The 27,208-nt window shown below is 40.0% G+C and overlaps 1 protein-coding gene across 2 annotated transcripts in view; it reads right to left on the bottom strand.

The window, feature by feature from the left end:
- Positions 1 to 27,208, bottom strand: part of kifap3a (kinesin-associated protein 3a) — a 239,773-nt gene that overhangs the window by 88,798 nt on the left and 123,767 nt on the right. For both annotated transcript variants that reach the window (XM_072273953.1, XM_072273954.1), the window contains 3 exons: positions 13,508 to 13,620; positions 9,626 to 9,791; positions 4,017 to 4,142 (listed from right to left, as the gene is read on the bottom strand). In XM_072273953.1, coding sequence (XP_072130054.1) covers positions 4,017 to 4,142; positions 9,626 to 9,791; positions 13,508 to 13,620 — 405 coding nt within the window. The remainder of the gene's footprint in view (positions 1 to 4,016; positions 4,143 to 9,625; positions 9,792 to 13,507; positions 13,621 to 27,208) is intronic.

Here is a 27,208-nt window from a genome sequence, read left to right as displayed (position 1 = left end):
GAAGGTTTTTTCACTGTTACGAAAAAAGCAGCACGCAAAAAATGGTGGCATGTGAAAAAAAAAAGCAGTGCTTGCCCCAAGCAGCCAAGCTCCTCCCCCGGAACTGCATTCTAGCCGCCATTGCTGAAACACAAGCGCTATCTCGATTTATTTTGTGCATCCGTTAGCAAGATGAGTTCGAAGGTATCGGAAAAGCCTAAAAGAGCTCGTAAGGGTGTTACACTTAGCGTAAAACTAGACATAATTAAGTATTTCGATCGTGGTGAACGAAGTAAGGACATTGTCCGCACGTTGAACTTGCCTGCATCCACCATCCGCATTATTTATACGCAGAGAGAAAAAATCTTGAAAGCTGCCGATGTTACTGTTGGTTCTGCTCGTAGCAAAGTGGTCTCTTTTAGTCGGCATCCAGTAATGGATAAAATGGAAAGTTTATTGCTTGAGTGGATTGATAGGTGTACAAAACGTGGTGTTCCTTTAAGTTATCTTATACTTAAGGAGAAATCAGTCAGTCTTTTTAATAAGCTGAAACAGAAAGCACTGGCCGATGGTGTTGAAAGTATCGCGAAAGTGGAATTTAAAGGTAGTCACGGGTGGTTTGATCAGTTTCTGAGGCGAGGGCAGCTTTATAGTTTAACGTTTACTGGAGAGAGTGCTTCGGCTGATACTGAAGCTGCTGAAAGGTTCCCAGCAGAACTGAAGAAAATTATAGAAGGTGGTTATTCGTATAAGCAAGTGTTTAACTGTGACGAAACTGCAATTTACTGGGAAAAATTGCCGAGTAAAACATTTATTTCGAAAGAAGAAAAGCAGGCTAAGGGATACAAGGCATCGAAGGACAGGTTTACCCTAATGCCTATTATTAACGCCACTAAGCTTCTACTAGTGTATCATTCAGAAAATCCGAGGGCACTTAAAGGCGTTGATAAGAAAACACTTCCCGTTGTGTTCCGTTCACGTCCAAGCAGTTGGAACACCCAGGTGCTTTTTTCTGAGTACATGAGCAGATACGTTAGTCCTTTTGTTGAAAAATACTGTAGAGAAAATAACCTCGATAATAGGTGTCTTGTGATTGTCGATAATTGTGCTGCTCATCCGCCTGACATTACCAAGTATGGCAGTAACATTCGTGTTGCGTTCTTACCGACGAATACGACATCGTTGCTGCAGCCATGTGACCAAGGCCTAATAGTCACAATTAAGGCTTACTATACGCAAAATGTGATCCGTTTTATTGTGTGCCATTGACAGAGAGGGCAACTCCGAAGCATCTTTGCGAGAGATCTGGAAAGACTACAATGTAAAACTGGCAACCGCCAACATTGGAGATGCTCTCGATAGGCTAACAGTCTCGATGAGAAATGGCATTTGGAGGAAACTATGTCCCGAAGCAGTGAACGATTTTAAAGGCCTCAAACCATCAACAATAAATACGACAATAGTGAGCTTGGCTAAGGAGGCTGGGTTTGTGGAAGTTGATGAAGATGATGTTGAAGAGGTTTTGGCATCCCGTGACCAAGAATTGACAGATGAAGAGCTGATGCAATTGCAAGTGGAATGGATAACAATCGAAACCGAACGCAGTAGCGAAAATGAAGTCGTCCAGGGACTGAACGTGAAGCAGTTGCGTGAGATTTTCGCTGCGAATGACAGCACTGCAATGATTGCAGAAAAGTATGACTTTAATTTTGAAAGGGCACGTAGGTTTAGGGCAGGTTTGCAGGATGTTTTGAGTGCTTACAAAGAACTGTATGATCTAAAAATGCGCGAGGCTCAGCAGTCAAGTATACTGTCATTTTTCAAACCTTGCACATCAGCCACAGCAGACAACGAACCTCGACCTTCGACATCGAGGCAGGCAGACATGGAAGAAGATGACCTGGCTGTCCTATTGGAAATAGACTACGATGAGATGACACCCCAGTCTCCTCTACCTCCCACCACCCCAATTTCCGATGACTCAGCCTAACACACCATCCCAATTCCCATAAGTGAAGCTACACTGTACGTACACTATTTCTACTTCATATAGGTTGTGCATTTTTGTGTTATTTAGTATGATTTGTTATTTGGTACGATTTAGCAGCCTCATAGCTTAAAGGTTACTGGAGAGAGTGCTTCTGCCGACAGCGCCTGCGCCGACAGTGCTTCCGCCGAGAGCGCATGCGTGAGATTTTCGCTGCGCTAGACTGTGCTTCAATGATTGTAAAAAGTATTTCTACTTTACATGGGCTGTGTATTTTTGTGTTATTTAGTATGATTTGTTATTTGGTACGATTTGGCAGCCTCATAGCTTAAAGGTTACTGGAGAGAGTGCTTCTGCCGAGAGCGCATGCGTGAGATTTTCGCTGCGCTAGACAGTACTTCAACCATTGCAAAAAGTATTTCTACTTTATAGGCTGTGTATTTATCATATCATTCCTGCTTTTACTATATGTTACTGTTATTTTAGGTTTTATGTGTTATTTGGCATGATTTGGTAGGTTATATTTTGGGTCTGGAAACGCTCAAAAATTTTTCCCATATTAATAAATGGTAATTGCTTCTTCACTTTATGACATTTCAGCTTACGAACCGTTTCAATGGAACGCTCTACCTTCCGACGGCAGGGGAAACCTGTACAGTGTTGGGAAATTAATAATGTATTTTGGTAAAAGGAACAATGATGCAACCTATTATCTAAGTGGGGGGGAAATTCAAACTGGAGGTGCGGAAGGACTTAAGAATCCTTGTGCAAAACTCATAGAAGGTTAATTTACAGGCTGAGACTGTGGTAAAGATGGCAAATGCAATGTTAGAAGTTATTTCAAGGGGAACAGAATATAAAAGCAAGGAGGTAATGCTGAAGCTTTATAAGATACTAGTCAAGCCACACTTGGGAGTATTGTCAACAGCTTTGGGTCATATATCTCAGAAAGGATGTGTTGTCATTGGAGAGAGTCCAGAGGAGATTCACAAGGATGATTCCGAGAATGAAGGGGTTAACATACGAGGAGTGTTTGGCAGCTTTGGGCCTGTACACACTGAAATTTAGAAGAATGCGGGGGGATCTCATTGAAACTTACTGAATGTTGAAAAGTCTAGGTAAGGTGGATGTGGAGATGATCTTTCCTATGGTGGGGGCATGAGAAACTAGCTGACACAGCCTCAAAATTGAGGGGTGACCTTTTAGAACAGAGGTAAGGAGGAATCTTTTTAGCCAGAGAGTAGTGAATCTGTGGAATGCGCTGCCAAAGACTGCGGTGGAGGCAAAGTCTGTGGGTATACTGGAGCAGAAGTTGATAGTTTCCTGATTGGTCGGGGCATCAAATGATGTAGCAAGAAGGTAGACGTATGGGGTTGAATGGAATCAGGAATCAGCCATGATGGAATGGCAGAGCAGACTTGATGGGCTGAGTGGCCTAATTTTGCTCCTATGTCTTATGGTCTTAGGTCCACAAACATCTGCTTTAGCTGACCTCTCATTTTACCTCTTCATAAATTTTCTTAGTTCACTTTGACCAACACTGTTGTTATGCCACTGCAATTGTCTACATTTAAGTTGAGAACAGAAATTTCAGACCCAAATTTCTCTCCATCAAACTGCATTTGAAATTTCCTTTGGGAATTATTTACAACGAGGCCATCAATTAACTTGGACTCATTACAAATTGCCTATACCCTAGTTTGTCAATGTATTGCACTAAGAAATCATCGTCCTTAAGGCTTCCATTGCCAATTTGTTAGTCCAATCAATAATTTAAAAAAACACAAGCAATACCAGAATATCCCTAAAATGTAGGAGTCCACTACGTTTGAAAACTTACATGGTACTCATGCAAGATTAAATGGCATTGCAACTCATGTTAGAATTAAACCAATGTACTGCATTATACTAATAAATACTGAGGTGAGACCATCATAGGAACTTCTAATGTATGTTTGTGTTTGATGTTTATTTGAATTAGGAAGAGGTCCATTTATCTCTATATTTACCATCTTGATTAGGGTAAAACACATATTCTGTCAAACCTTACCATTTAGAAGTTCAATGAGTGCTGGAATAATCCCAGATTTTGCCAGCATTGCTGCACAAGAATCATCCATGGACACAGTGCCAATCATAATCACCACTTCCAGAACCAGGTCATCTTCTGTTGAACCTGAGAAGTTAGAAATACAAATGCTCTACTGTAATGGATTTACTCATATCTATGCACAGAAGCAGACTGTATTTAATTGATACAGTGAAGTTTTCACCTGTAGCCTCAAACTTCACTGTTACAACTTCCACAACACTCAAAAGACCATATTCATGAATATTACAAGAAGACATACCTTAACTGAAAAGGCTATGTTTCAACCATTTCATCCAGTTCACAATAGGACCCTCATCCCTTTTAAAGATTTCAAGCACTCAGTTCATTGTAACAGTATTGAGTTTTCAAAATACTCCATTTTTATAAGATCACTGAATTTTTACACAGGAAACAAATAAACAATGAAATTGAAGTACAGAATCATGATTTAAATAAACGAGGTCGCAAAGACTTGAGGAAATGAATACCCTCACTCTGTTATTATAATCCCATTTCTGGTTGTGCAACAATGGGCTGCACCACTTATCTGGAAACACTAAAATTTACAAATACAATGTCTATCTATAAATAACCTCCATGGTGGAAGGTTCAAGCAATTTGTTTACTTTGTATTTTCAACATAGTCATACATCTCCTGCCATTAACAGGTGAAAAAGATTCATTTGTCATTGGCAATAAATTTTTAATTGCACATACTCCAGTCAGCTCTTTTCCTCTCCAATCCTCTCCAAAAGAGAAGTTTAGAAGCTTAGACGTGTGAGTATTGGCCTCAAACATTTTCTGTGATTAAATTAGTCTGGAGGCATTCTATTTTAATGTATGGTATCATTTAAATGTTGGACCACAGTATGAAAAAGATCAAGAACATCTTGTAGCACAGCAGCAGGACGGCATAAAATGAAACAAAAATTTATTGTTTCTCTGAGCATGAACTACACATTTCAGTAAATTTTGAGATTAAGACTACTGCAAATTACACAATCACAGTTAATTATTTTTCAACAAAAAGACACTAAAAATTTTTCAAAAATCAAACTGAACTGAAAACTATTTAAAAGAAAGCTGCTTTAAGTTTAATGGCCTGAATTCAGAATATAATGAAACAATTTATTTTCATTTGCTGAAGAAGTTATAATGTCCTTTAGTATCACAGTGATTAAAAGAATTACCTTTGTGCCTAGGTATAAAGTTTTGATTTTCAAATAGTTTTATTCCTACAGCCAGCCAGCACCCTCTTACACAGAGTGACAATGCCTTATTATCGGAGGACATACAACTTAAGGTCAGTAGAAGAAAGTTTATGGGAGATATCAGAGATAGGTTTTTACCCTTTAACCTTTCCTACATCTCCTTTCAGAATGATTGTCTCAGCTGCAGGTCAACAAGCACAAGAATATGTGCTACTGTTTCTTGATGTGAGATTGAATATAGATAGCAAGATGATATACTGAAGATCACAGCAGGTGGAGAATTCGAGTAGAACATTAATTACCGTATTTGAGGTAATTGATGACCAATGGACAAGGATTACAGGATTAGATGAACTGAGCCTAAGGCAGCAGATGAAACCATAGAAACTACAGCACAGAAACAGGCCCTTTGGCCCTTCTTGGCTGTGCCAAACCATTTTCTGCCTAGTCCCACTGACCTACACACTGACCATATCCCTCCATACACCTCCCATCCATGTATCTGTCCAATTTATTCTTAAATATTAAAAAAGAACCCGCATTTACCACCTCGCCTGGCAGCTCATTCCATACTCCCACCACTCTCTGTGTGAAGAAGCCCCCTCTAATGTTCCCTTTAAACTTTCCCCCCCTCACCCTTAACCCATGTCCTCTGGTATTTTTCTCCCCTTGCCTCAGTGGAAAAAGCCTGCTTGCATTCACTCATCTATACCCATCATAATTTTATATACCTCTATCAAATCTCCCCTCATTCTTCTACACTCCAGGGAATAAAGTCCTAACCTATTCAACCTTTCTCTGTAACTGAGTTTCTCAAGTCCCGGCAACAACCTTGTAAACCTTCTCTGCACTCTTTCAACCTTATTTATATCCTTCCTGTAATTTGGTGACCAAAACTGAACACAATACTCCAGATTCGGCCTCACCAATGCCTTATACAACCTCATAACATTCCAGCTCTTATACTCAATACTTCGATTAATAAAGGCCAATGTACCAAAAGCTCTCTTTACGACCCTATCTACCTGTGACGACACTTTTAGGGAATTTTGTATCTGTATTCCCAGATCCCTCTGTTCCACTGAACTCCTCAGTGCCTTACCATTAACCCTGTATGTTCTACGTTGGTTTGTCCTTCCAACGTGCAATACCTCACACTTGTCAGTATTAAACTCCATCTACCATTTTTCAGCCCATTTTTCCAGCTGGTCTAAGTCCCTCTGCAGGCTCTGAAAACCTTCCTCACTGTCTACTACACCTCCAATCTTTGTATCATCAGCAAACTTGCTGATCCAATTTACCACATTATCATCCAGATCATTGATATAGATGACAAATAACAATGGACCCAGCACTGATCCCTGTGGCACACCACTAGTCACAGGCCTCCACTCAGAGAAGCAATTCTCTACCACCACTCTCTGGCTTCTTCCATCGAGCCAATGTCTAATCCAATTTACCACCTCTCCATGTATACCTACCAACTGAATTTTCCTAACTAACCTCCCATGTGGGACCTTGTCAAAGGCCTTACTGAAGTCCATGTAGACAATATCCACTGCCTTCCCTTCATCCACTTTCCTGGTAACCTCCTCGAAAAACTCCAACAGATTGGTCAAACATGACCTACCACGCACAAAGCTATGTTGACTCTCCCTAATAAGCCCCTGTCTATCCAAATGCTTGTAGATTCTGTCTCTTAGTACTCCCTCCAATAATTTACCTACTACCGACGTTAAGCTCACCGGCCTATAATTTCCCGGATTACTTTTCGATCCTTTTTTAAACAACGGAACAACATGAGCCACTCTCCAATCCTCCGGCACTTCACCCGTAGACAGCGACATTTAAAATATTTCTGCCAGGGCCCCCGCAATTTCAACACTAGTCTCCTTCAAGGTCCGAGGGAACACTCTGTCAGGTCCCGGGGATTTATCCACTTTAATTTTCCTCAAGACAGCAAGCACCTCCTCCTTTTCAATCTGTACAGTTTCCATGGTCTCACTACTTGATTCCCTCAATTCCATAGATTTCATGCCAGCTTCCTTAGTAAATACAGACCCAAAAAACCTATTTAAGATCTCCCCCATTTCCTTTGGTTCCGCACAAAGCCGACCACTCTGATCTTCAAGAGGACCAATTTTATCCCTTACAATCCTTTTGCTCTTAATATACTTGTAAAAGCTCTTTGGATTATCCTTCACTTTGACTGCCAAGGCAACCTCATGTCTTCTTTCAGTCCTCCTGATTTCTTTCTTAAGTATTTTCTTGCACTTCTTATACTCCTCAAGCACCTGATTTACCCCCTGTTTCCTATACATTTCATACAACTCCCTCTTCTTCTTTATCAGAGTTGCAATATCCCTTGAGAACCAAGGTTCCTTATTCCTATTCAATTTGCCTTTAATCCTGACAGGAACATACAAATTCTGCACTCTCAAAATTTCCCCTTTGAAGGCTTCCCACCTACCAATCACATCCTTGCCAGAGAACAACCTGTCCCAATCCACGCTTTTTAGATCCTTTCTCATTTCTTCAAATTTGGCCTTCTTCCAGTTCAGAACCTCAACCCTAGGACCAGATCTATCCTTGTCCATGATCAAATTGAAACTAATGGTGTTATGATCACTGGAACCAAAGTGCTCCCCTACACAAACTTCTGTCACTTGCCCTAATTCGTTTCCTAACAGGAGATCCAATATTGCATCCCCTCTAGTTGGTCCCTCTATATACTGATTTAGAAAACTTTCCTGAACACATTTTACAAACTCTAAACCATCTAGACCCCTAACAGTATGGGAATCCCAATCAATGTATGGAAAATTAAAATCCCCTACCACCACAACTTTATGTTTCCTGCAGTTGCCTGCTATCTCTCTGCAGATTTGATCTTCCAAGTCTCGTTGACTATTGGGTGGTCTGTAATACAACCCCACTAATGTGGCCATACCTTTCCTGTTTCTCAACTCCACCCATAAGGACTCAGTAGACAAGCCCTGTAATCTGTCCTGCCTGAGCACTGCTGTAATATTTTCCCTAACAAGCAATGCTACTCCCCCATCTTCCATTCCTCTGCCTCGATCACATCTGAAACATCGGAACCCTGGAATATTAAGCTGCCAGTCCTGCCCCTCCTGTAGCCAAGTTTCACTAATTGCTACAACATCATAATTCCACGTGTCAATCCACGCCCTCAACTCATCTGCCTTCCCCGCAATACTCCTAGCATTGAAAGATATACACCTCAGAAGATTTTTACCACCACTCACAACCCTTCTATCAGCAGATTTGCTTAAACTTTCAATATCATTTATTTTCACCCCAGCCACACTGTCAGCTCTGGCACTCTGGTTCCCATACCCCTGCAAATCTAGTTTAAAGCCTCCCCAATAGCACTAACAAAGATGATGACATAAGTATGCGTTGTTTATTGAAGATATACAGTACACTACTGAATTAAATGTTCACCTCCAACTCAAGAGATTGCTGAGGTTTATAAATCTCCTGGTTCAGCTTAATGCAGCGGTATTAATAGCAGAAGCAGTACTTATTGCAGGGGGAGGGAGGGGAAGGGAGGAAGGGGAATGTCGAACGTCGACTCAGACCATGAGAGTCCTGCGTCGGGCATTTTCATGCCTTACAAGGTGCAGATTGGAAGTCTGTGTGGGGCACCACTCCTCGCACAGACGAGAGCAATGTGTGATTAAGTGCCTTGCTCAAGGACACAAACACACTGCCACAGCTGAGGCTCGAACTAGTGACCTTCAAATCACTAGACGAACGCCTTAACCACTTAGCCATGTGCCCAACACAATACTTATTGCAAGTATGTATGTAAGTAAGTAAGTAAGTATGGTAATATGTGTAACATATAATTAGGGAAGTCGATCCTGTAAACCGAGAAGTGAACAAAGAAAAAAAATCAAGGAGAGGTAGAACAGTGTTTTGAATGTACACATAAAACCTGTCCCTATTTAGTGACATAAGCAAGGAGAAGAAAATAATTAATAGAGGAAGCATTGTTAATTAAGACAAAGTAAATTTATTGTCAGCAGATTAATCTAAGAGATGAAGAGTGTAGCAGATGGAAAAAGCAATTAGAAAACAATGTTGGGAAGTAAGTCAGGCTGTGGCAGATCCTGGAGATGACTTGGTCAAGTGGACAAGAGGTAATGTGGCTGTAATTATTTGTGTTATCAATGAAGTAAATAGTTAATAAGCCACTGTGCTGCTGTTTAAGGTTGATTTATAATTCACACAATACCAAAATTGGGTTTTGCATTTTTTAAACCACAACTAAACTTCACAATCATAATTGGATTATCCTTCATATCATATCCACTACTTTTAACAAACCTGGTTTCAGTTTGTCCTTGAGGAAAGGAACCAAGTTATATTCTTTCAGCACAAGCTCCCAGTCAAGATGTGGAATTGTCAAATTAGCCAACGTTCCAAGAGATTCAATAACAAATTCTTCACTTTCATTGCTATTGATCTGAGCTGCCAGATCCCCGACATAATCCTAAAACACAAAGATACACATATTATATATTATTTTTACCCAAAGATCCAAGGCCATTTTTAAAACAAAAATTTAATTAGGAATCCTGCTTAATTTCAAAGCACATAGTTAAAACTTGTAGGAAATTTAATTATGATGAAAGCTGTATAAATACTGCCCAATGCAAAGTTATCGTTTGCCAGGAAACAACAGAACTTGCTCCGGCAGAAACTTAAAGTGGAAGTATATTTACAGATATTTCAACTTTAACAAGCAATTAATAGGATGAGGACCCATTACTGTTACACCAATCTAAACGTGCACAAAAACATTGGAGCTCATTGCTGAATAGTTGGGTGCTTCACTTTAATTATGGCACGGAACCCATGTCCTGTGTAAAAGACACAAGCCATAGTTCAAACTTCACTTGAAGACTACTACCAACGAACTGGCTAACTCACAAGTATTGGCACTTCTTCCTTGGAACCACTCATCTACACAAAGCACTTGTTACAATGGAGTCTCTCCTTTGGGTGGGATTCTGCAAGCTTCTTCCCTTGTGCTCTGCTCCGCACCTCCTTCTTCCAACACTGTCAACCAAAGCCCAAAACCAACCCACAGTCCCTAGAAATCTGATGCTGCCAAGCTCTCTCGAATGTCCCATGGCATCCCACTGGAGAGAATGTTATCAAGACAAACCCAATTGGCTGACACAACATTCCTAAACTAAGCAAATGACTCATCTGAGCAGAAACCAATATTGGACTGTGAAGCTTAATTAACAGGACACATTGCATTTTACAGAAAAGCTGCTGAAACTAAAAGACTTAACAGTATAACAATAGTAATACAATAAAACATGCTCTTAATCAGGGCTTACATATACTTTGGTGACCCATGGATGACCACATATTACACTCAAGTTCTTAAAGATAAACCATTATAATTTATAAATTAGATTTGTTAAAATCTTTTCATTATAACAACAACATTTATTCTTGTGATCTATCATAAATTCAAACTGATTCAGGCTTAAGGTTACCATTAATCATTTCTAGTAAAATTTATTTTTTGGATGCTTATTTTGTGGTTTTTATCTGTATCTTTTGTCAATGTCTTTAATTTCCAATTAATGAAAATAATACTTGATTTGAAGCTATTAGTGAAACAGGGCTTTGTGATTGCATCAAGAATAATTTATTTGAATAAGCTTTTGAACCTACCCAGGAAAAGGCAATTTTAGGTTTGGTCATGTATGATAAGTCAGAAATAAAAGGAGATCTTGAAGCTTGGACCTTCCAGAGATTTGAATTCTAGATACTATGTGAGGGTGAACAACTTCGATCCAAAACCAGTGTCCTTGGTTTAAATAAGGACAATTACAAAGGAGTGGAGGAAGAACTAGACTGAGGCAAAAGGTTATGGCAAAGATCTGCAATAGTAGCTGATCAAAAGCATCATATCTCTCGGTTATGGGAGCTGTTTAGCGCTGCACTGACAAATGACAAAATGTCGAAATGATCATTTTAAACACCAAAGTTAACTGTTTCACGTTCAATGGACAAACAATATACACATTCTTAAAAGTATTTCAGTGGCTGAGGGAGAGATACTGTTTGTGGATTTGTTTTAAAGAAAACCAATATTGCGCTGTTAACAAGTAAAAGGAGCTGGATAACATTCTATCAGCAATTGATTTCATGATGAAGATTGGAGATGAAAATGCTGGAACATCTATTTTCAGTATGGGGTTCCCAACATCTCTACTAACATCAAAAAAACCTATGACATGGCTATATGCAGCACTGGGGTCCCACAGGGGACTGCACTGGTTCCCTTCCTGTTTATCTTGTATATCTCAGACTTTAGATACTACACTGAGTCATGTCATCTTCAGAAATTCTCTGATGACTCGCTAATAGTTGGGTGTTATAGGGAGGATGTGAGAAAAAATACAGAACTCCAATGATGGACTTTGTCTTACTGATGTTGAGCTGCAGAAGACCAAGCTTGCACTGTTCCCTGTTACTACTGATGGTGAGGACCTTCAAGTACCTGGGGGTGCACCTGAATGACAGACTTAAGTGAAGCGCTAACAAAGAGGCTGTACACAAAAAGGGCCAGAGTCACCTCTACTTTCTGAGAAGACCGACATCCTTTGGAGTATGTAGGCCTCTCCTTCACATATCCTACCAGTCTGTTGTCACCAGTACAATCTTCTATATGGCGGTGTGCTGGGGCAATGGCATCAACACATGTGATGCCAACAGGTTTAATAAACTGATTAGAAAGGCTGGCACTGTTATAGGAGTCAAACTGAACATACTGGAGGACATGGTAAAACAAAAGACCCTATGGAAAATCCTGGGAAATCTGAACAATGTTTCTCACCCTCTGCATGCCACCTTGGCTGAACAGAGGAGTACTTTTAGTAATAGACTAAGACAACTGTGCTGCTCCAAAGAGCGCTATATGAGGTCATTCTTACCTTCAGCCATTAGGCTCTATGAGTCAACCTATAACCAGGTTAAGTATGAACCTCTCCTGTTGGACTGTTTGAATAACTTTTTTTACATATATTTTCTTACTTCTCTTCTAACATTTGTATATTTGTATACATGTGCACTTGTAATGCTAATGTGACACTGCAATTTCCTTTGAGATCAATAAAGTATCTATCCATCTATTTATCTACCTATCTAAACAAATCCCAACCCAAGAAAAGACATTAGAAAAGTAGTTATTAATTCCACCCCTCATCAAAATCAGCTAAAAACAAATTGGTACAAAGTATTTCACTGCTAAATTAGAGATTGTCTGGTCTAATTTTTTCCAGATTTTCACAGGAAGCATTTTTCAGCTATTTCTTTTAATAAGTATTGAATCATTTTGATTTTTAAAATCCAGAAAATTGGTGGATATTTATAAAAAAAACTCCATACATGTAATATCTTATTATACTGTATCCTGATCCAACAGTTGGCAAATATAAGTAAACGTTTATTTTTGCCACTTCTAAACAGCACCAAAACAGAGCATTATAAATTTTTAAAATTAAAATAACAAAATAATAGTTCACCTTAATTATAAATCAATACAAGGTTCTTCAAAGTGCGCAGTAAAACAGTCTGCTGATACATTCAATGATGAATGCAGTGGTATACCAATATCAAATATGCTGAATTCAATGTTAAATACATGGTCGAGCAGAGGTCATATCTGCTGGATTCAATGGTGAGTATAGTGAGGGATCAGGAAGTCAGGTATGCTGAACAATCGAGTCCAGCAATGGAACAAAAGGTCAGATGTGCTGGATTAAATAGTGGCTAAAGTAGAAGGACAAGAGATTGGGTGCAATGGAAATAAGAATATGTTTAATTGTTGCACAAGAGACTGGACACACCAGAATCTGACTTCCCACTTGTTTAAAATGTTCCCAGTTGAATGACAGATACAAATTATGAGAAGAGATGAGCCATAGGACTCAGTCACCTAGCTTCTTCTGGCTCAACAGAAATTAGCTGGCAATCAAAAATGAGAAGTCTCATGAACTTGCCTGTAAATGGATGTAAATCAACAGCATTATGGAAGCAAAAAAGACAATTTAAAAATATAACTGGAAGGAGGCAACAGAACTTAATATAAAATCAATTATTCAATATCTAATCTGAGTCATCCACTCAAGCAGATGTACTCCTGCCAGTTACACACAGGAGCATAACTCTTATGATACCTACTATGAATAACTTTTTGGTATCACCTTCATGTTGGGAAATATTCCTGATCATTTTCATGAGCAGTGAATCCTTGAATTTGAAGGCTCTTTTCATTAGCATTTTCAGGCCAGTTCCTAAAATGTGAAAGTTCAGAGTCTCCATCATAAGTCAATTTTCTCAGTAAAAGACTATGATTAAACATAATCAAACAACAGCTCAACAGACTTAACTGCATTCCACATCAATTATTTTGCTTTGTAAGTAAACAGGAATACCTGTGTCTCAAGTCAAGAGATTAAATACATTAATTCCACTGAATTAAAAATGAATGCTTGGAAAAAATACACTAAATTGGAAACTATTAAAATCTTAAAGCACTAGAAAATCACATTTGTTTGCAACTAAAATTTTATCAGATCAAATCATCAAATATTACAATCACAAGTAGTACATTGTTAAAACTGCATGGGCCTACAGCTAAACTAAGGATATACTAACAAAGCAATTTTCAAATTACCCTCAGATTTCTTGCATTAAGGAATTTATTTCTGAAGTATCTATACCAAAATTGTGCCATGATTTGAAGTGTTTCAGTGTAGCAAATTTAACCAATACAAGTGGCTCCAGCATATAAGAATGAAGAAGATCCAAACCTAAATGTGCTTTGTAAGATTTGCAGGAAGCAAATATTTAAGCTTTGGGAGATGAATATACAAACTGAAAGCAGAACATAACCTTTCAGCTACTCGAGTCTACTCTGCCATTTATTATGATCAAGGTATAAATCTGATTTTAACCTCGAAACTGCCAGTGCTGCTCCAGGTGGTTTAAACTAGTGGTAAGAAGTGCAAGTCAGCAAGTGGGATGGCTATAGGGAAAGAGGATGTTAAACCTACATGCAAAGACAAACACCTAAAGGCTAAGCATGGTGGAACTAATGTTCTGAATTGTGTATATTTTAATACCGGTGTCCCCCACTTTCTGAACGTTCGCTTTACGAAACCTCACTGTTACGAAAGACCTACATTTGTACCCTGTTTTCGCTAACAGAAGGTGTTTTCACTGTTACGAAAAAAGCAGTGCGCGATAAAAGGCAGCGTGCGCCCCGAGCAGCCGCTCTCCCCCGGATTCGGAACAGCATTCTCACCGACATTACTTAAACACGTCTGTGAGCAGCCGTTTGCAAGCTGAGTTCTATGGTATCGGAAAAGCCTGAAAGAGCTCGTAAGGGTGTTACACAGCGTAAAACTAGATATAATTAAGCGTTTTGATCGTGGTGAACGAAGTAAGGTCTAAGTGAGTTTGGCTTGTGGAAGCTGATGTTGAAGAGGTTTTGGCATCCCATGACCAAGAGCTGATAGATGAAGAGCTGATGCAGTTGGAAGAGGAAAGGATAACAATCGAAACCCAATGAGTAATGATAAAGTAGGACTTTAATTTTGAAAGGGTATGTCGGTTTAGGGGATATTTGCAGAATGGTTTGAGTGCTTACAAAGAACTGTATGGTAGAAAAATGCGCAAGGCTCAGCAATCAAACAAGCCTTCCACATCAGCCACAGCACATGACGAACCTCGACCTTCGACATCGAGGCGGGCAGTCATAGGAGAAGATGAGCTGCCTGCTCTAATGGAAACAGACGACAAGATGATACCCCAGTGTCCCACCACCCCAACACCCAGGCCACGGACAGATACCAATTCGCAGAGAATGCATCTGGGCTGACAATTACGTGCCGGGCAGCACCTAATTAATTAGCATGTTTATTTTTGCTTTTTTCTTAAAGGTGTGCTGGATGCGCCCCGGCTACCGCTGTACCACTGCATGCTTCGCGGCAATGTATCGCTCGGCAGCCTGGAGGGTGGGGGCCACTGCACCACCCAAACTCCAACAAGTCTAACACACCACCATCAGTGTGCTCCGTGCTTTCCCAATTCTGGTAAGTGATACTACACTGTACATACATTATTTCCACTTTATATAGGCTGTGTATTTTTAATGTGTTATTTGGTATGATTTGGCAGCTTCATAGCTTAAAGGTTACTGGAGAGCGCTTGCGCCGTGCTTTTGCCAACGGCGCTTGCATGAGATTTTCACTACGGAGAACAGTTCAGGCAATGATTGTGGAAAAGTATTTCTACTTTATATAAACCGTGTATTTATCATATCATTCCTGCTTTTACTATATGTTACTGTTATTTTAGGTTTTATGTGTTATTTGGCATAATTTGGTAGGTTATTTTTGGGTCTGCAAACACTCACAAAATTTTCCCATATAAATAAATGGTAATTGCTTCTTCGCTTTACGACATTCCAGCTTACGAACCGTTTCTCAGGAACGCTCTACCTTCGGATGGCGGGGGAAACCTGTACAAGGAGTATTGTAGGTAAGGTAGGTGAATGTTTGATGGCGCTGGACAATTAGAGCATGGATAAGGATGTGGAATTATGATGTTGCAACCATTAGTGATACTTGGTTGCGGGAGGGCAAGACTAGCAACTCAATGTTCTCGGTTTCTGTTGTTTCAGAGATGATAGGGGAGGTACTAATGGAGGGTTGGCATAACTCATCAGGATTATATGTCATACAGTGACCAGAGAGGACATAGTGGCGCACCCGTCTGCTGAGGCAATATGAGTGAAACGGAGGAATAAGAAAGGAACGACCACGTTTGTTGGGTGTATATTATAGACCTCCCAGTAGTCAACGGGATTTAGAGGAGCAAATTTGTAGAGACAGCAGACAGTTGTAAGAAAAATAAAACTGTGATAGTAGGTGATTTTAACTTCCCACATATCAACTGGGATTCCCATATTGTAAAAGGACTGGATAGGATAAGGTTTGTCAAATGTGTTCAGGAAAATTTCCTTAATTATTACGTATATGTCCCATCTAGAGAGGGCATGATGCAGGATCTCCTCTTAGGGAATGAGACAGAGAAGTAAGAGAAGTGGGTGTAGTGGAAAACTTTGGATCTAGTGATCATTATTCCATTAGTTTCAAGATAATTATAGAGAAGGATAGTTTTCAGCGATTCAGGAACAGCTTCTTCCCCTCTGACATCTGATTCCTAAATGGACATTGAATCCTTTGACACTACCTCACTTTTTTTAATATACAGTATTTCTGTTTTTTTGCATGTTTTTAAAATCTATTTGATATATGCATACTGTAATTGATTTACTTACTTTTCTTTTTTTTTCCTCTTCTATATTATGTATTGCATTGAACTGCTGCTGCTAAGTTAACAAATTTCACATCACATGCCGGTGATAATAAAACTGATTCTGATTTTGGTCCTCCAATTGAGATTCTAAATTGGAGAAAGGACAATTTTGATGGCATCACAGAAGATCTGGCAGGTGTGGATTAGGATAGGTTGTTTTCCAGCAAAGGAATGTTTGATAAATAGGAGGCCTTCAAAAGTAAGATATTGAGAGTACAGATTCTGTATGTTCTTGTTAAAATAAAAGTCAAGGCTAACTGCTTTAGAGAACATTGATTTGACGGATAGTGAGGCCCTGGTTAAAAAACAGGTGGTGCATATTAGTTATTGGCAGTTAGGGTCAAATGAGGTGCTTGAAGAGCATAAGAAATACAAAAGAACACTGAAGGGAGGGGTATAAGAGGATATGAGGTTGCTCTGGCAGACAAGGTGAAAAGAGAACCGCAAGGGCTCCTATAGATAAACTGAATGAATTATTTTGCTTCTGTATTTACTCAGAAGACAGACATAGAGTTTAGAGAGATTAGTCAAAAGAACAGTGATATCATGGACCATATCCAGATTACATAAGAGGTACTTGCCATCTTGAAGCAAATTTGGGAGAATAAATTCCCAGGTTTATCCCAGGTTACTACACAAAATGAGGGAACAGTGTGTGCCTTGGGTGATGATTGCATCCTCACCCACTGGTCACAGTGGTGGAGAAATAGGATTGAAGGATGAGAAATGTTCCTTTGTTCAAGAAAGGTAATAGCCTTGGGAATTATAGACCAGCAAATCTTGCATTAGTGGTGGGCAAATGATTGGAGTGGATTCTTAGAGACAATTTATGAGCATTAGGAGAAGCATCATCTGATTAGGGATAGTCAACATGGCTTTATGAAGGGCAGAGAATGACTCACAAGCCTGATTGAATTCTTTGAGGAACTGACAGAACAAATTAATAAAGGCAGAGCAATGGATGTTGTGTATACAGATTTTAGTAAGACATTTGACAAGGTACCCAATGGTAGGCTCAATCAGAAAATCAGGAGGCACAAGATCTAGGGAAATTTGGCTACTTGGATTTAGAGTTGCTTGCCCACAGAAAATAAAGGGTGGTAGTAGATGAGTGTATTCTGCCCAGAGGTCGGGGACTAGTGGTATCCTACAGAGATCTGTTCTGGGACCCCTGCTCCTCATGATGTCTATAACTGACTTGGATGAGGAAGTGTAGGATAGTATGTTTGGAAATGACACAAAGGTCGGTGGTTGGAGACAGTGCCGGAGGTTGTCATGGATTACAAAGAGATATTAATAAGATACGGAGCTAAGCTGAGAAGAGGCAGATGAGGTTAAATCAGGAAAAGTGTCAAGTGATTCACTCTGGAAATTTGAACTTAAAGACAGAATGCAGGGTTAATGGCAGGATTCTTAACAGTGTGGAGGAACAGAGGGATCTTGGGGTCCATGTCCATAGATCCTTCAAAGTTGCAATGCAAATTGCAAACTTTTTTTGGTACCAGTGTTTAAAGGTGCTCTAAGCTTAACAAGCCAATGACATGAAGTTTGATGTTGTTCTGGATAGTGTAGATTGTTGCAAGGGAACATTGATGGGATCCAGAACTAGGCTGAGAAGTGACAAGTGGAGTTCAATCCAGAAATTTGTGAAGTGATACACTTTGAAAGGTTGAACTTGAAGGTAGAGTGCAAAGTTACTCGCAGATTCTTAGCATTATGAAGAAACAGTGGGATCTTGGGGTCCAGATCCATAGATAATGGACAATAGGTGCAGGAGTAGGCCATTCAGCCCTTCAAGCCAGCACTGCCATTCACTGTGATCATGGCTGATCATCCACAATCAGTACCCTGTTCCTGCCTTCTCCCCATATCCCTTTACTCCATTATCATTAAGAGCTCTACCTAACTCTTTCTTGAAAGTATCAAGAGAATTCGCCTCCACTGCCTTCTGAGACAGAGCATTCCACAGATCCACAACCCTCTGTGTGAAAAAGTTTTCCCTCAACTCCGTTCTAAATGGTCTACCTCTTATTCTTAAACTGTGGCCTCTGGTTCTGGACTCCCCCAACATCGGGAACATGTTTCCTGCCTCTAGCATATCTAATCCCTTAATAATCTTATATGTTTCAATCAGATCCCCTCTCATCTTCCTAAATTCTAGTGTATACAAGCCCACTCGCTCCAATCTTTCAACATATGACATTCCCGCCATCCCTGGAATTAACCCAGTGAACCTACGCTGCACTCCCCCCATAGCAAGAATGTCCTTCCTCAAATTTGGAGACCAAAACTGCACACAGTACTCCAGGTGGGGTCTCACCAGGGCCTTGTACAACTGCAAAAGGACCGCTTTGCTCCTATACCCAACTCCCTTTGTTATGAAGGCCAACATGCCATTAGCTTTCTTCACTGCCTGCTGTACTTATATGCTTACTTTCAGTGACTGGTGAACAAGGACACCTAGATCTCGTTGTACTTCGTTTCCTAACTTGACACCATTCAGATAGCAATCTGCCTTCCTGTTCTTGCACCCAAAGTGGATAACCTCACACTTATCCACATTAAACTGCATCTGCCATGCATCTGCCCACTCACCCGACCTATCCAAGTTATCCTGCATTATCATAACATCCTCCTCACATTTCACACTGCCACCCAGTTTCGTGTCATCTGCAAATTTGCTAATGTTACTTTTAATCCCTTCATCTAAATCATTAATGTATATTGTAAATAGCTGCGGTCCCAGCACCGAGCCTTGCGGTACCCCACTAGTCACTGCCTGCCATTCTGAAAGGGACCCGTTAATCCCTACTCTTTGTTTCCTGTCTGCCAACCAATTTTCTATCCATGTCAGTACCCTACCCCCAATACCATGTGCTCTAATTTTGCCACTAATCTCCTATGTGGGACCTTATCAAAGGCTTTCTGAAAGTCCAGGTACACTACATCCACTGGCTCTCCCTTGTCTATTTTCATAGTAACATCCTCAAAAAATTCCAGAAGATTAGTCAAGCATGATTTCCCCTTCGTCAATCCATGCTGACTCGGACCTATCCTGTTACTGCTATCCAAATGTGCCACTATTTCATCTTTTATAATTGACTCCAGCATCTTCCCCACCACTGATGTCATGATAACTGGTCTATAATTCCCTGCTTTCTCTCTCTCTCTCTCTCTCTCTCCTTTCTTAAAATGTGGGATAACATTAGCAACCCTCCAGTCCTCAGGAACTGATTGTGAATCTACAGAACATTGGAAAATGATTACCAATGCATCCACGATTTCTGGTGCCACCTCCTTAAGTATCTTGGGGTGCAGACCATCAGGCCCTGGGGATTTATCAGCCTTCAGTCCCATCAGTCTATCCAATACCATTTTCTGCCTAATGTGAATCTCCTTCAGTTCCTCCGTTACCCCAGGTCCTCCGGCCACTAATACATCTGGGATATTGTTTGTGTCTTCCCTAGTGAAGACAGATCCAAAGTACCTGTTCAACTCGTCTGCCATTTCCTTATTACCTATAATAATTTCACCCGTTTCTGTCTTCAAGGGCCCAACTTCAGTCTTAACTAATTTTTTCCTCTTTACATACCTAAAGCTTATATATTCTTGGCTAGTTTACCTTCGTATCTCATCTTTTCTCTCCATATTGCCTTTTTAGTTATCTTCTGTTGCTCTTTAAAAGTTTCCCAATCCTCTGGATTCCCGCTCATCTTTGCTATGTTATGCTTCTCTTTTATTTCTATACTGTCCTTGACTTCCCTTGTCAGCCACAGTCACCCCTTACTCCCCTTAGAATCTTTCTTCCTCTTTGGAATGAACTGATCCTGCATCTTCTGTATTATTCCCAGAAATACCTGCCACTGTTGTTCCACTGTCATCCCTGCTAGGGTATCTTTCCAGTCAACTTCGGCCAGCTCGTCCCTCATGGCTCCATAGTCTCCTTGGTTCAACTGTAATAATGACACTTCCGATTTTCCCTTCTACCTCTCAAATTGTAGATTAAAACATCATATTATGGTCACTGCCTCCTAATGGCTCCTTTACCTTGTGTTGCCTTATCAAATCCGGTTCATTACACAACACTAAATCCAGAATTGCCTTCTCCCTGGTAGGCTCCAGTACAAGCTGCTCTAAGAATCCATCTCTGAGGCACTCCACAAACTCCCATTCTTGGGGTCGAGTACCAACCTGATTTTCCCAGTCTACCTGCATGTTGAAATCCCCCATAACAACGGTAGAATTACCTTTGCGACATGCTAATTTTAACTCTTGATTCAACTTGTACCCATATCCAGGCTACTGTTTGGGGGCCTGTAGATAACTCCCACTAGGGTCTTTTTGCCCTTACAATTTCTCAGTTCTATCCATACTGACTCTACATCTCCTGATTGTTTTTTTTTGTAATTTATTTTTTTATTGAGTTTCATCATCAAACATTTCCATAGGATGTATTTTAGAAACTGTACATATATATCATATAATCATATTTGTCACAAATCTCCACATAATATTTATCTGAAGTACACGCTTATAGAAAGAAGAGGAAAGAAAGAACAATCGAAAGAAGAAAACTATGTACAGAGTAGGGAGTGATTTTTTTTTAACATATTCATTGATTGTGAGAATAAAATCAGGCCCATAAGATGTTATGTAGTTAAACCATTTTTTCCAGTATGAATAAAATTGTTCCAACTTATGATTAACAGATGTTGTTATCTTCTCCATTTTGTAAATGTCCATCGTAATTTCCATCTATACATTTAAAGTTGGGCTCTCCTGAGATAACCATTTCTTGGTAAGGGTCGTTTTACCAGCCACCAGCAGTACATTCATTAAATATTTATATTTATCTCTTTTCAACCATTCTTGAGGTATATACCCAAAATATATGATCTTACTCTCTAAGTGTATTTATCTGTTAGTATATCATTGAAATTTGCAGAATATAACTTAATCGATCTACTCCCTGAACAAAATAAGAACCAAGAAAAGTGAATAATAAAAAGAAAGGTAAGGAAGGTGTGGTTCCAAGGCTGCGGTCTCTACATGACTCTGGGTTGGGCTAGAAGAAAAGTCTAGCCGTGGGGGATAGCCCCTCCTACCTGTGAGTTGAGGGCCCCCGTTGCAGTACCTATAAAAGTAAGTAAAAAAAAACTATATCTATTACACAGAAATGATTTCCCTGTTTATTCCTCCCATGTATATATTCTCATCTAGGTGGGGAAAAAGGAATGAATAAATGATTTTTTAAAAAAAAATTGAGTAATATAAAATCCACATTATAACATGAGATAGGTATATCATCGTCTATTTTTGCTTCCGTTTAGTTTATCAGCACTATGAAAGTTAGCCAAACCTTATGGCTCTTCTGGAGGAGGTGAGGGCTGCCATCCGAGAACTGACTGTCTCTTCCTAAAATCTTTCTCTCGTCCTGTTCCCATCCCCTGCTTTCCAGATTCTCTTACTATTTCCCAAGCAGTTCGGGATAACTGCTCAGCCAGAGTTTCCCTTGGTCTGACCATGCTAATGGGCAGTCCTCTGTTCTTCATGTCTGTAGTTGCCTCTTCCGCCGTCTGATATAGTCGTATCCCTTCTTGGTAAAAGACCCTCAAGTTTAGCAGGGTACGGGCTTTGGAATTTAATCTTTTCTTGCTTTAATATTCGTTTTGCTTTGGAATATTCCTTCCGTTTCTGTAGGACCACCAGGGGGTAATCATGATCGAAGTATATTAACTTCCTGTTCCAAAACACCCTCTTCTTAACCTAGGCCCTTCGTAGAATCTCCGCTTTGCTCTTGAATTGAAGGAATCTAAGTACAATGGAGCACAGTTTACCTTCTCTGTCACCGGGAGACGCTGGACAAGTGAACGGTGCGCCCTTTCAATTTCAATCTCCACAGTCTGAGGAATCTCCAGCGCTTCCCGCAGCAGCTTGTCTACAAAGTCCATCATCAACAATCCCTCTGCTCCTTCGGGAACATTATAAATCCTGATATTTTTCCATCGTGATCTTCCCTCCTGGTCAAGCAATTTACTTTCCTGTTGATTTAATATTTTTATCGTCTTACTTAGTATCTGTTCCACGTTTTGCACGCGATCTTCCATCTTCTCAATTCGAGTCTCTGCCACCGCTATTTTCTCATTGACATTGGTGAGCTCTGACTTTATATCATTGAGTTGCTGCTTTATTTCTTTTTGGACTTCCCTTATCATTTCCAAAATCCTTATCATATTTGCTGTTTCGCCTGCACTAGGCCCAGCGTCAGCCTCGCCACCACGCGCACGTGCAGGACAGCCGCACGCTGTACCTCACTCTTCCATAGGTTCCTCAGTGGTGCTTTTTTTAATCTCTATTCTTTCTCCCCATTCTTGCTCCCCTTATCAATTCAGGCATTTTCGAAAGATCTTATATTTGATGGATTAACTGAGTAAAATATGTGTTTTCCCAGCTATTGATTTAAGCTGCCATTCTGAACGATGACGTCACCGGAACCCCTACAATCCCTGATTCTATGTCGCCCCTCGCAAGGGACTGAATTTCATTCCTCATCAACAGAGCCACCCCACTCCCTCTGCCCATCTGTCTATCCTTTGGATAAGACGTATTTCCCAGCCCCGTTCCCTCAAAGTTGCCATACAAGGTGACAGGGGGGTTAAGATGTGTGGTGGATTGGTCTTAATCAGTTGGAGGATCAATTTCAAGAGCCGCAAGGCAATATTGCAACTCTATAAAACTCTGGTTAGACCACACTTGGAATATGGTGTTCAGTTTGGGTCACCTCATTATAGGAATGATGTAGAAGCTTTAGAGGGGGTGCAGAGAAGATTTACCAGGATGCTGCATGAACTATAGAGAATGTCTCATGAGGATAGGTTGAGCAAACTAGTGCTTTTCTCTTTGGAGTGAAAGAGGATGAGAAGTGACATAATAGAGCTGTATAAGACGATAAGAGGTGCAGATAGAGTTGGTAGCCAGACACACTTTCCCAGAGTAGAAATGGCTAACACAAGGGATCATAACTTTAAGGTACCTGGAAAGAAGCATGGGGGTGAATGTCCAAGGTAGTGTTTTTTTTTTAAAATATATATATATATATATATATATATATATTTTTTTTTTTTTTTTACAAAGAATGTGGTAGTGCATGTGCTTCCACAGATGATGTTAGAGGTAGGTACATTAGGGACATTTAAAAGCCTCTTAGATGGGCGAAAGAGAAATGAAGGGACATGTGGAAGGAAATGATGAGATTAATCTTGTAGTAGGTTAAGGGATCGACACAACATCATGGGCCAAAAGGTCTGCATTGCACTGTGCTGTACTTCTCCATGTTTAAAGTTAAGTCACTTGGCAACCAAGATGAAGGAGTAAACTGAATTCAGCATTGACTTGCAGAAGAGAGTGGTAGTAGATGGCTGTCTCTTTGAATGCAGACCTGAGCGTATTTGGTGATGGGTCAGTTTTTTTTTAATATTAACAATTTAGATGAAAATGGGATAAACAGGACCAGAAGATGACAGCAGAATTAAAGGCACACTGGACAGTAAGGAAGGCAATCAAGGATTGCAGTAGGATCAGGATCAGCTAGAAAAATAAGTTGAAAAATGGCAGATAAAATTTAATACGGACAAGTACAAGGTGTTGCACCAGGGTAGTATTTATACAGTAAATGGTAGGGCACTAAAGTGTGTGGTACAACAAAGGGACCTGGGAATACAGATCCATAATTCTTTGAAAGTGGCTTCACGGGTAGATAGGATCGTAGAGAGCTTTTGGCACATTGGCAGTCATAAATCAGAGTACTAAGTATATTTGAAGTTGTACAAATTTACGGTATTTTGTGCAGTTCTGGTCACCGACCTGCAGGAAATATATCAATAAGCTTGAACGAATGCTGAGAACATTTATAAAGGTGTTGCGGGACTCAAGGACCTGAGTTATAGATAAAGGTTGAATAGGCTAGGACTTTATTCCATGGAGCACAAGAGAATGAGGGTAGATCATGTAGAGACGTACAAAATTGAGGGGTAAAGGTAAGGTAAATATATGGAGGCTTTTTCCCCTGATGCAGGGTGAAACCAGAACTACAGATCATAGGCTTAGGGCAAAAGGAGAAATATTTAAGGGGAATCTTAGGGGGAACATCTTCAGACGATGATGCATGTGGAATGCGCTGCCAGCAGAGGTGGTAGATGTGAATTCAACTGTAACATTTAAGAGAGGTTTGGATAGATACATGAATGGTGGGGTTTGGAGGTCTATGGTCTGGGTGCAGGTAGTTTGGACGAGGCAGAAAATGAGACTGACATGGACAAAATGGGCCAATGGCCTGTTTCTGTGGTGTAGTGCTCCAAGACTGACACTTCTTGATTATTGAGAATCTATGGACTTTAGAAATATTCAAAGGCAATACTTCCACAAGTTGGGGAATGGAATTCCAATTCTTAAAATACATCAAGAAAGATTTGAATTCAGCTGTGTCTTACCTTTTTTTAAAAATGGAAAAATAAAGTGCTTTCCAACAGTGACCTATCATTCTCAATTCATATACTTCAAATTCCTCTTTTCATAACCCCACTGAATCAATCATATCACTTCTCACTCATCTCAACACTACGGGTACTATCTGAGGTTCTGTAAACTTTCTTCTTAAGAGGACCCATTAACTCTGCGAAAATCAGGTTGGTGCGAGATCTCAAGAGGGGAAGTTTCTAGAATGCCTATGAGATGGCTTTTTAGAGCAGCTCAAGGTTGAGCTCACTAGGGGACCAGCTATTCTGGATTGGGTGATATGCAACGAACCAGAAATGATTTGACAGCTTAAGGTAAAATAACTCTGAGGGGAAAAGTGATCATAATATCGAATTCACCCTGAAATTTGAGAAAGAGAAGCTAAATTCAGATGTATCAGTATTATAATCTAGTAAAGGGAATTATAGGCATTAGAGAGGAGGTGGACAAAATTGATTGGAAAAGAACACTGGCAAGGATATTGGCAGAGCAGGTGTAGCTGGAATTTCCAGAAGTAATTCAGAAGGCACAGGATATACACATCCCAAAGAGGAAGAAATATTCTAAAGGCAAGATGACATAACCATGGCTAAGAAGAGAACATAAAAGCCAAACAGAGGGCGTATAATAGAGCAAAAATTGGGGGAAGTTAGAGGATTGGGAAGCTTTTAAAAACCAACAGAAGGCAACTAAAACAGTCACTAAGGAAAAGATGGAATATGACAGCAAGCTAGCCAATAATATTAAAGAGGATACCAAAATTTTTTCAGATAGATAAAGTGTAAAAGAGAGGCGAGAGTGGATATCGGACCACTGGAAAACAATGCTGGAGAGGTAGCAATGGGGGACATGGAAATGGTGGACAAACTAAATAAGTATTTTGCATCAGCCTTCACTGTGGAAGACACTAGCAGTATGCTGGAAGTTCAAGAGTGCCAGGGGTCAGAAGCGTGTGAAGTTGCCATTACTGGGGAGAAGGTTTTCAGGAAACTGAAAGGTCTGAAAGAGGGGTTGAAGAGATTGTGGAGGCATTAGTAATGATCTTTCACGAATCACTAGATTCTGGAATGGTGCCGGAAGACTGGAAAATTACAAATGCCACTCCACTCTTCAAGAAGGGGAGAGAAAGAAGAAAGGAAACTATAGGCTATTACTCTGACCTCAATGGCTCGTAAGATGTTGGAGTCAATTCTTAATGATGTGGTTTTGAGGTTCTTGGAGGTAAATGACAGAATAGGTCTTTATCAGCTTGGTTTCCTCAAGGGAAAATCTTGCCTGATAGAACTGTTGGAATTATTTGTAAAAAATAACAAGCAGGATAGACAAATGAGAATCGGTGGATGTTGGGTACTTGGATTTTCAGAAGGCCTTTGACAAGGTGCCACACATGAGGCTGTTTAACAAGTTAAAAGCTAATGGTATTACAGGAAAGATACCAGCATGGATGAAGCAGTGTCTAATTGGCAGGAGGCAAAACGTGGGAATAAAGACAGCCTTGTCTGGTTAGCTGCTGGTGACCAATGCGTTTCCACAGGGGTCTTTTTCTTGGGATTACTTCTCTTTGCAATATACAATAACAAGAAAAAGTTTGTGAACTCTTTGCAATTACCTGGTTTTCTGCATTAATTACACATAAAATGGGGTCTGATATCCATCTAAATTACAATAATGGACAAACACAATCTGCCTAAACTAGTAACACACAAACAATTGCACTTTTCCTGTCTTTATTGAACTCATTGTTTAATCATTCACAGCAGAGCAGCAGAGGCTGGAAAAGGTATGTGAACGTTTGTATTTAATAACTGGTAGAACCTCCTTTGGCAGCAATACTTCCACCAAATGTTTCTTGTGGATGCTGATCAGACTTGCACAACAGCGAGGAGGAATTTTCGACCATTCCTCCAAACAAAACTGTTTCAGTTCATCAATATTTCTGGGATACTTTGCATGAACTGTCCTCTTCACGTTATGTCACAGCAT

The sequence above is a fragment of the Mobula birostris genome, chromosome 12 (genome assembly GCF_030028105.1).
Source record: "Mobula birostris isolate sMobBir1 chromosome 12, sMobBir1.hap1, whole genome shotgun sequence".
NCBI classification, from domain to species: domain Eukaryota; kingdom Metazoa; phylum Chordata; class Chondrichthyes; order Myliobatiformes; family Myliobatidae; genus Mobula; species Mobula birostris.
Note: the sequence above shows the minus strand (reverse complement) of the source record. Positions and strands in the feature narration are given on the sequence as shown.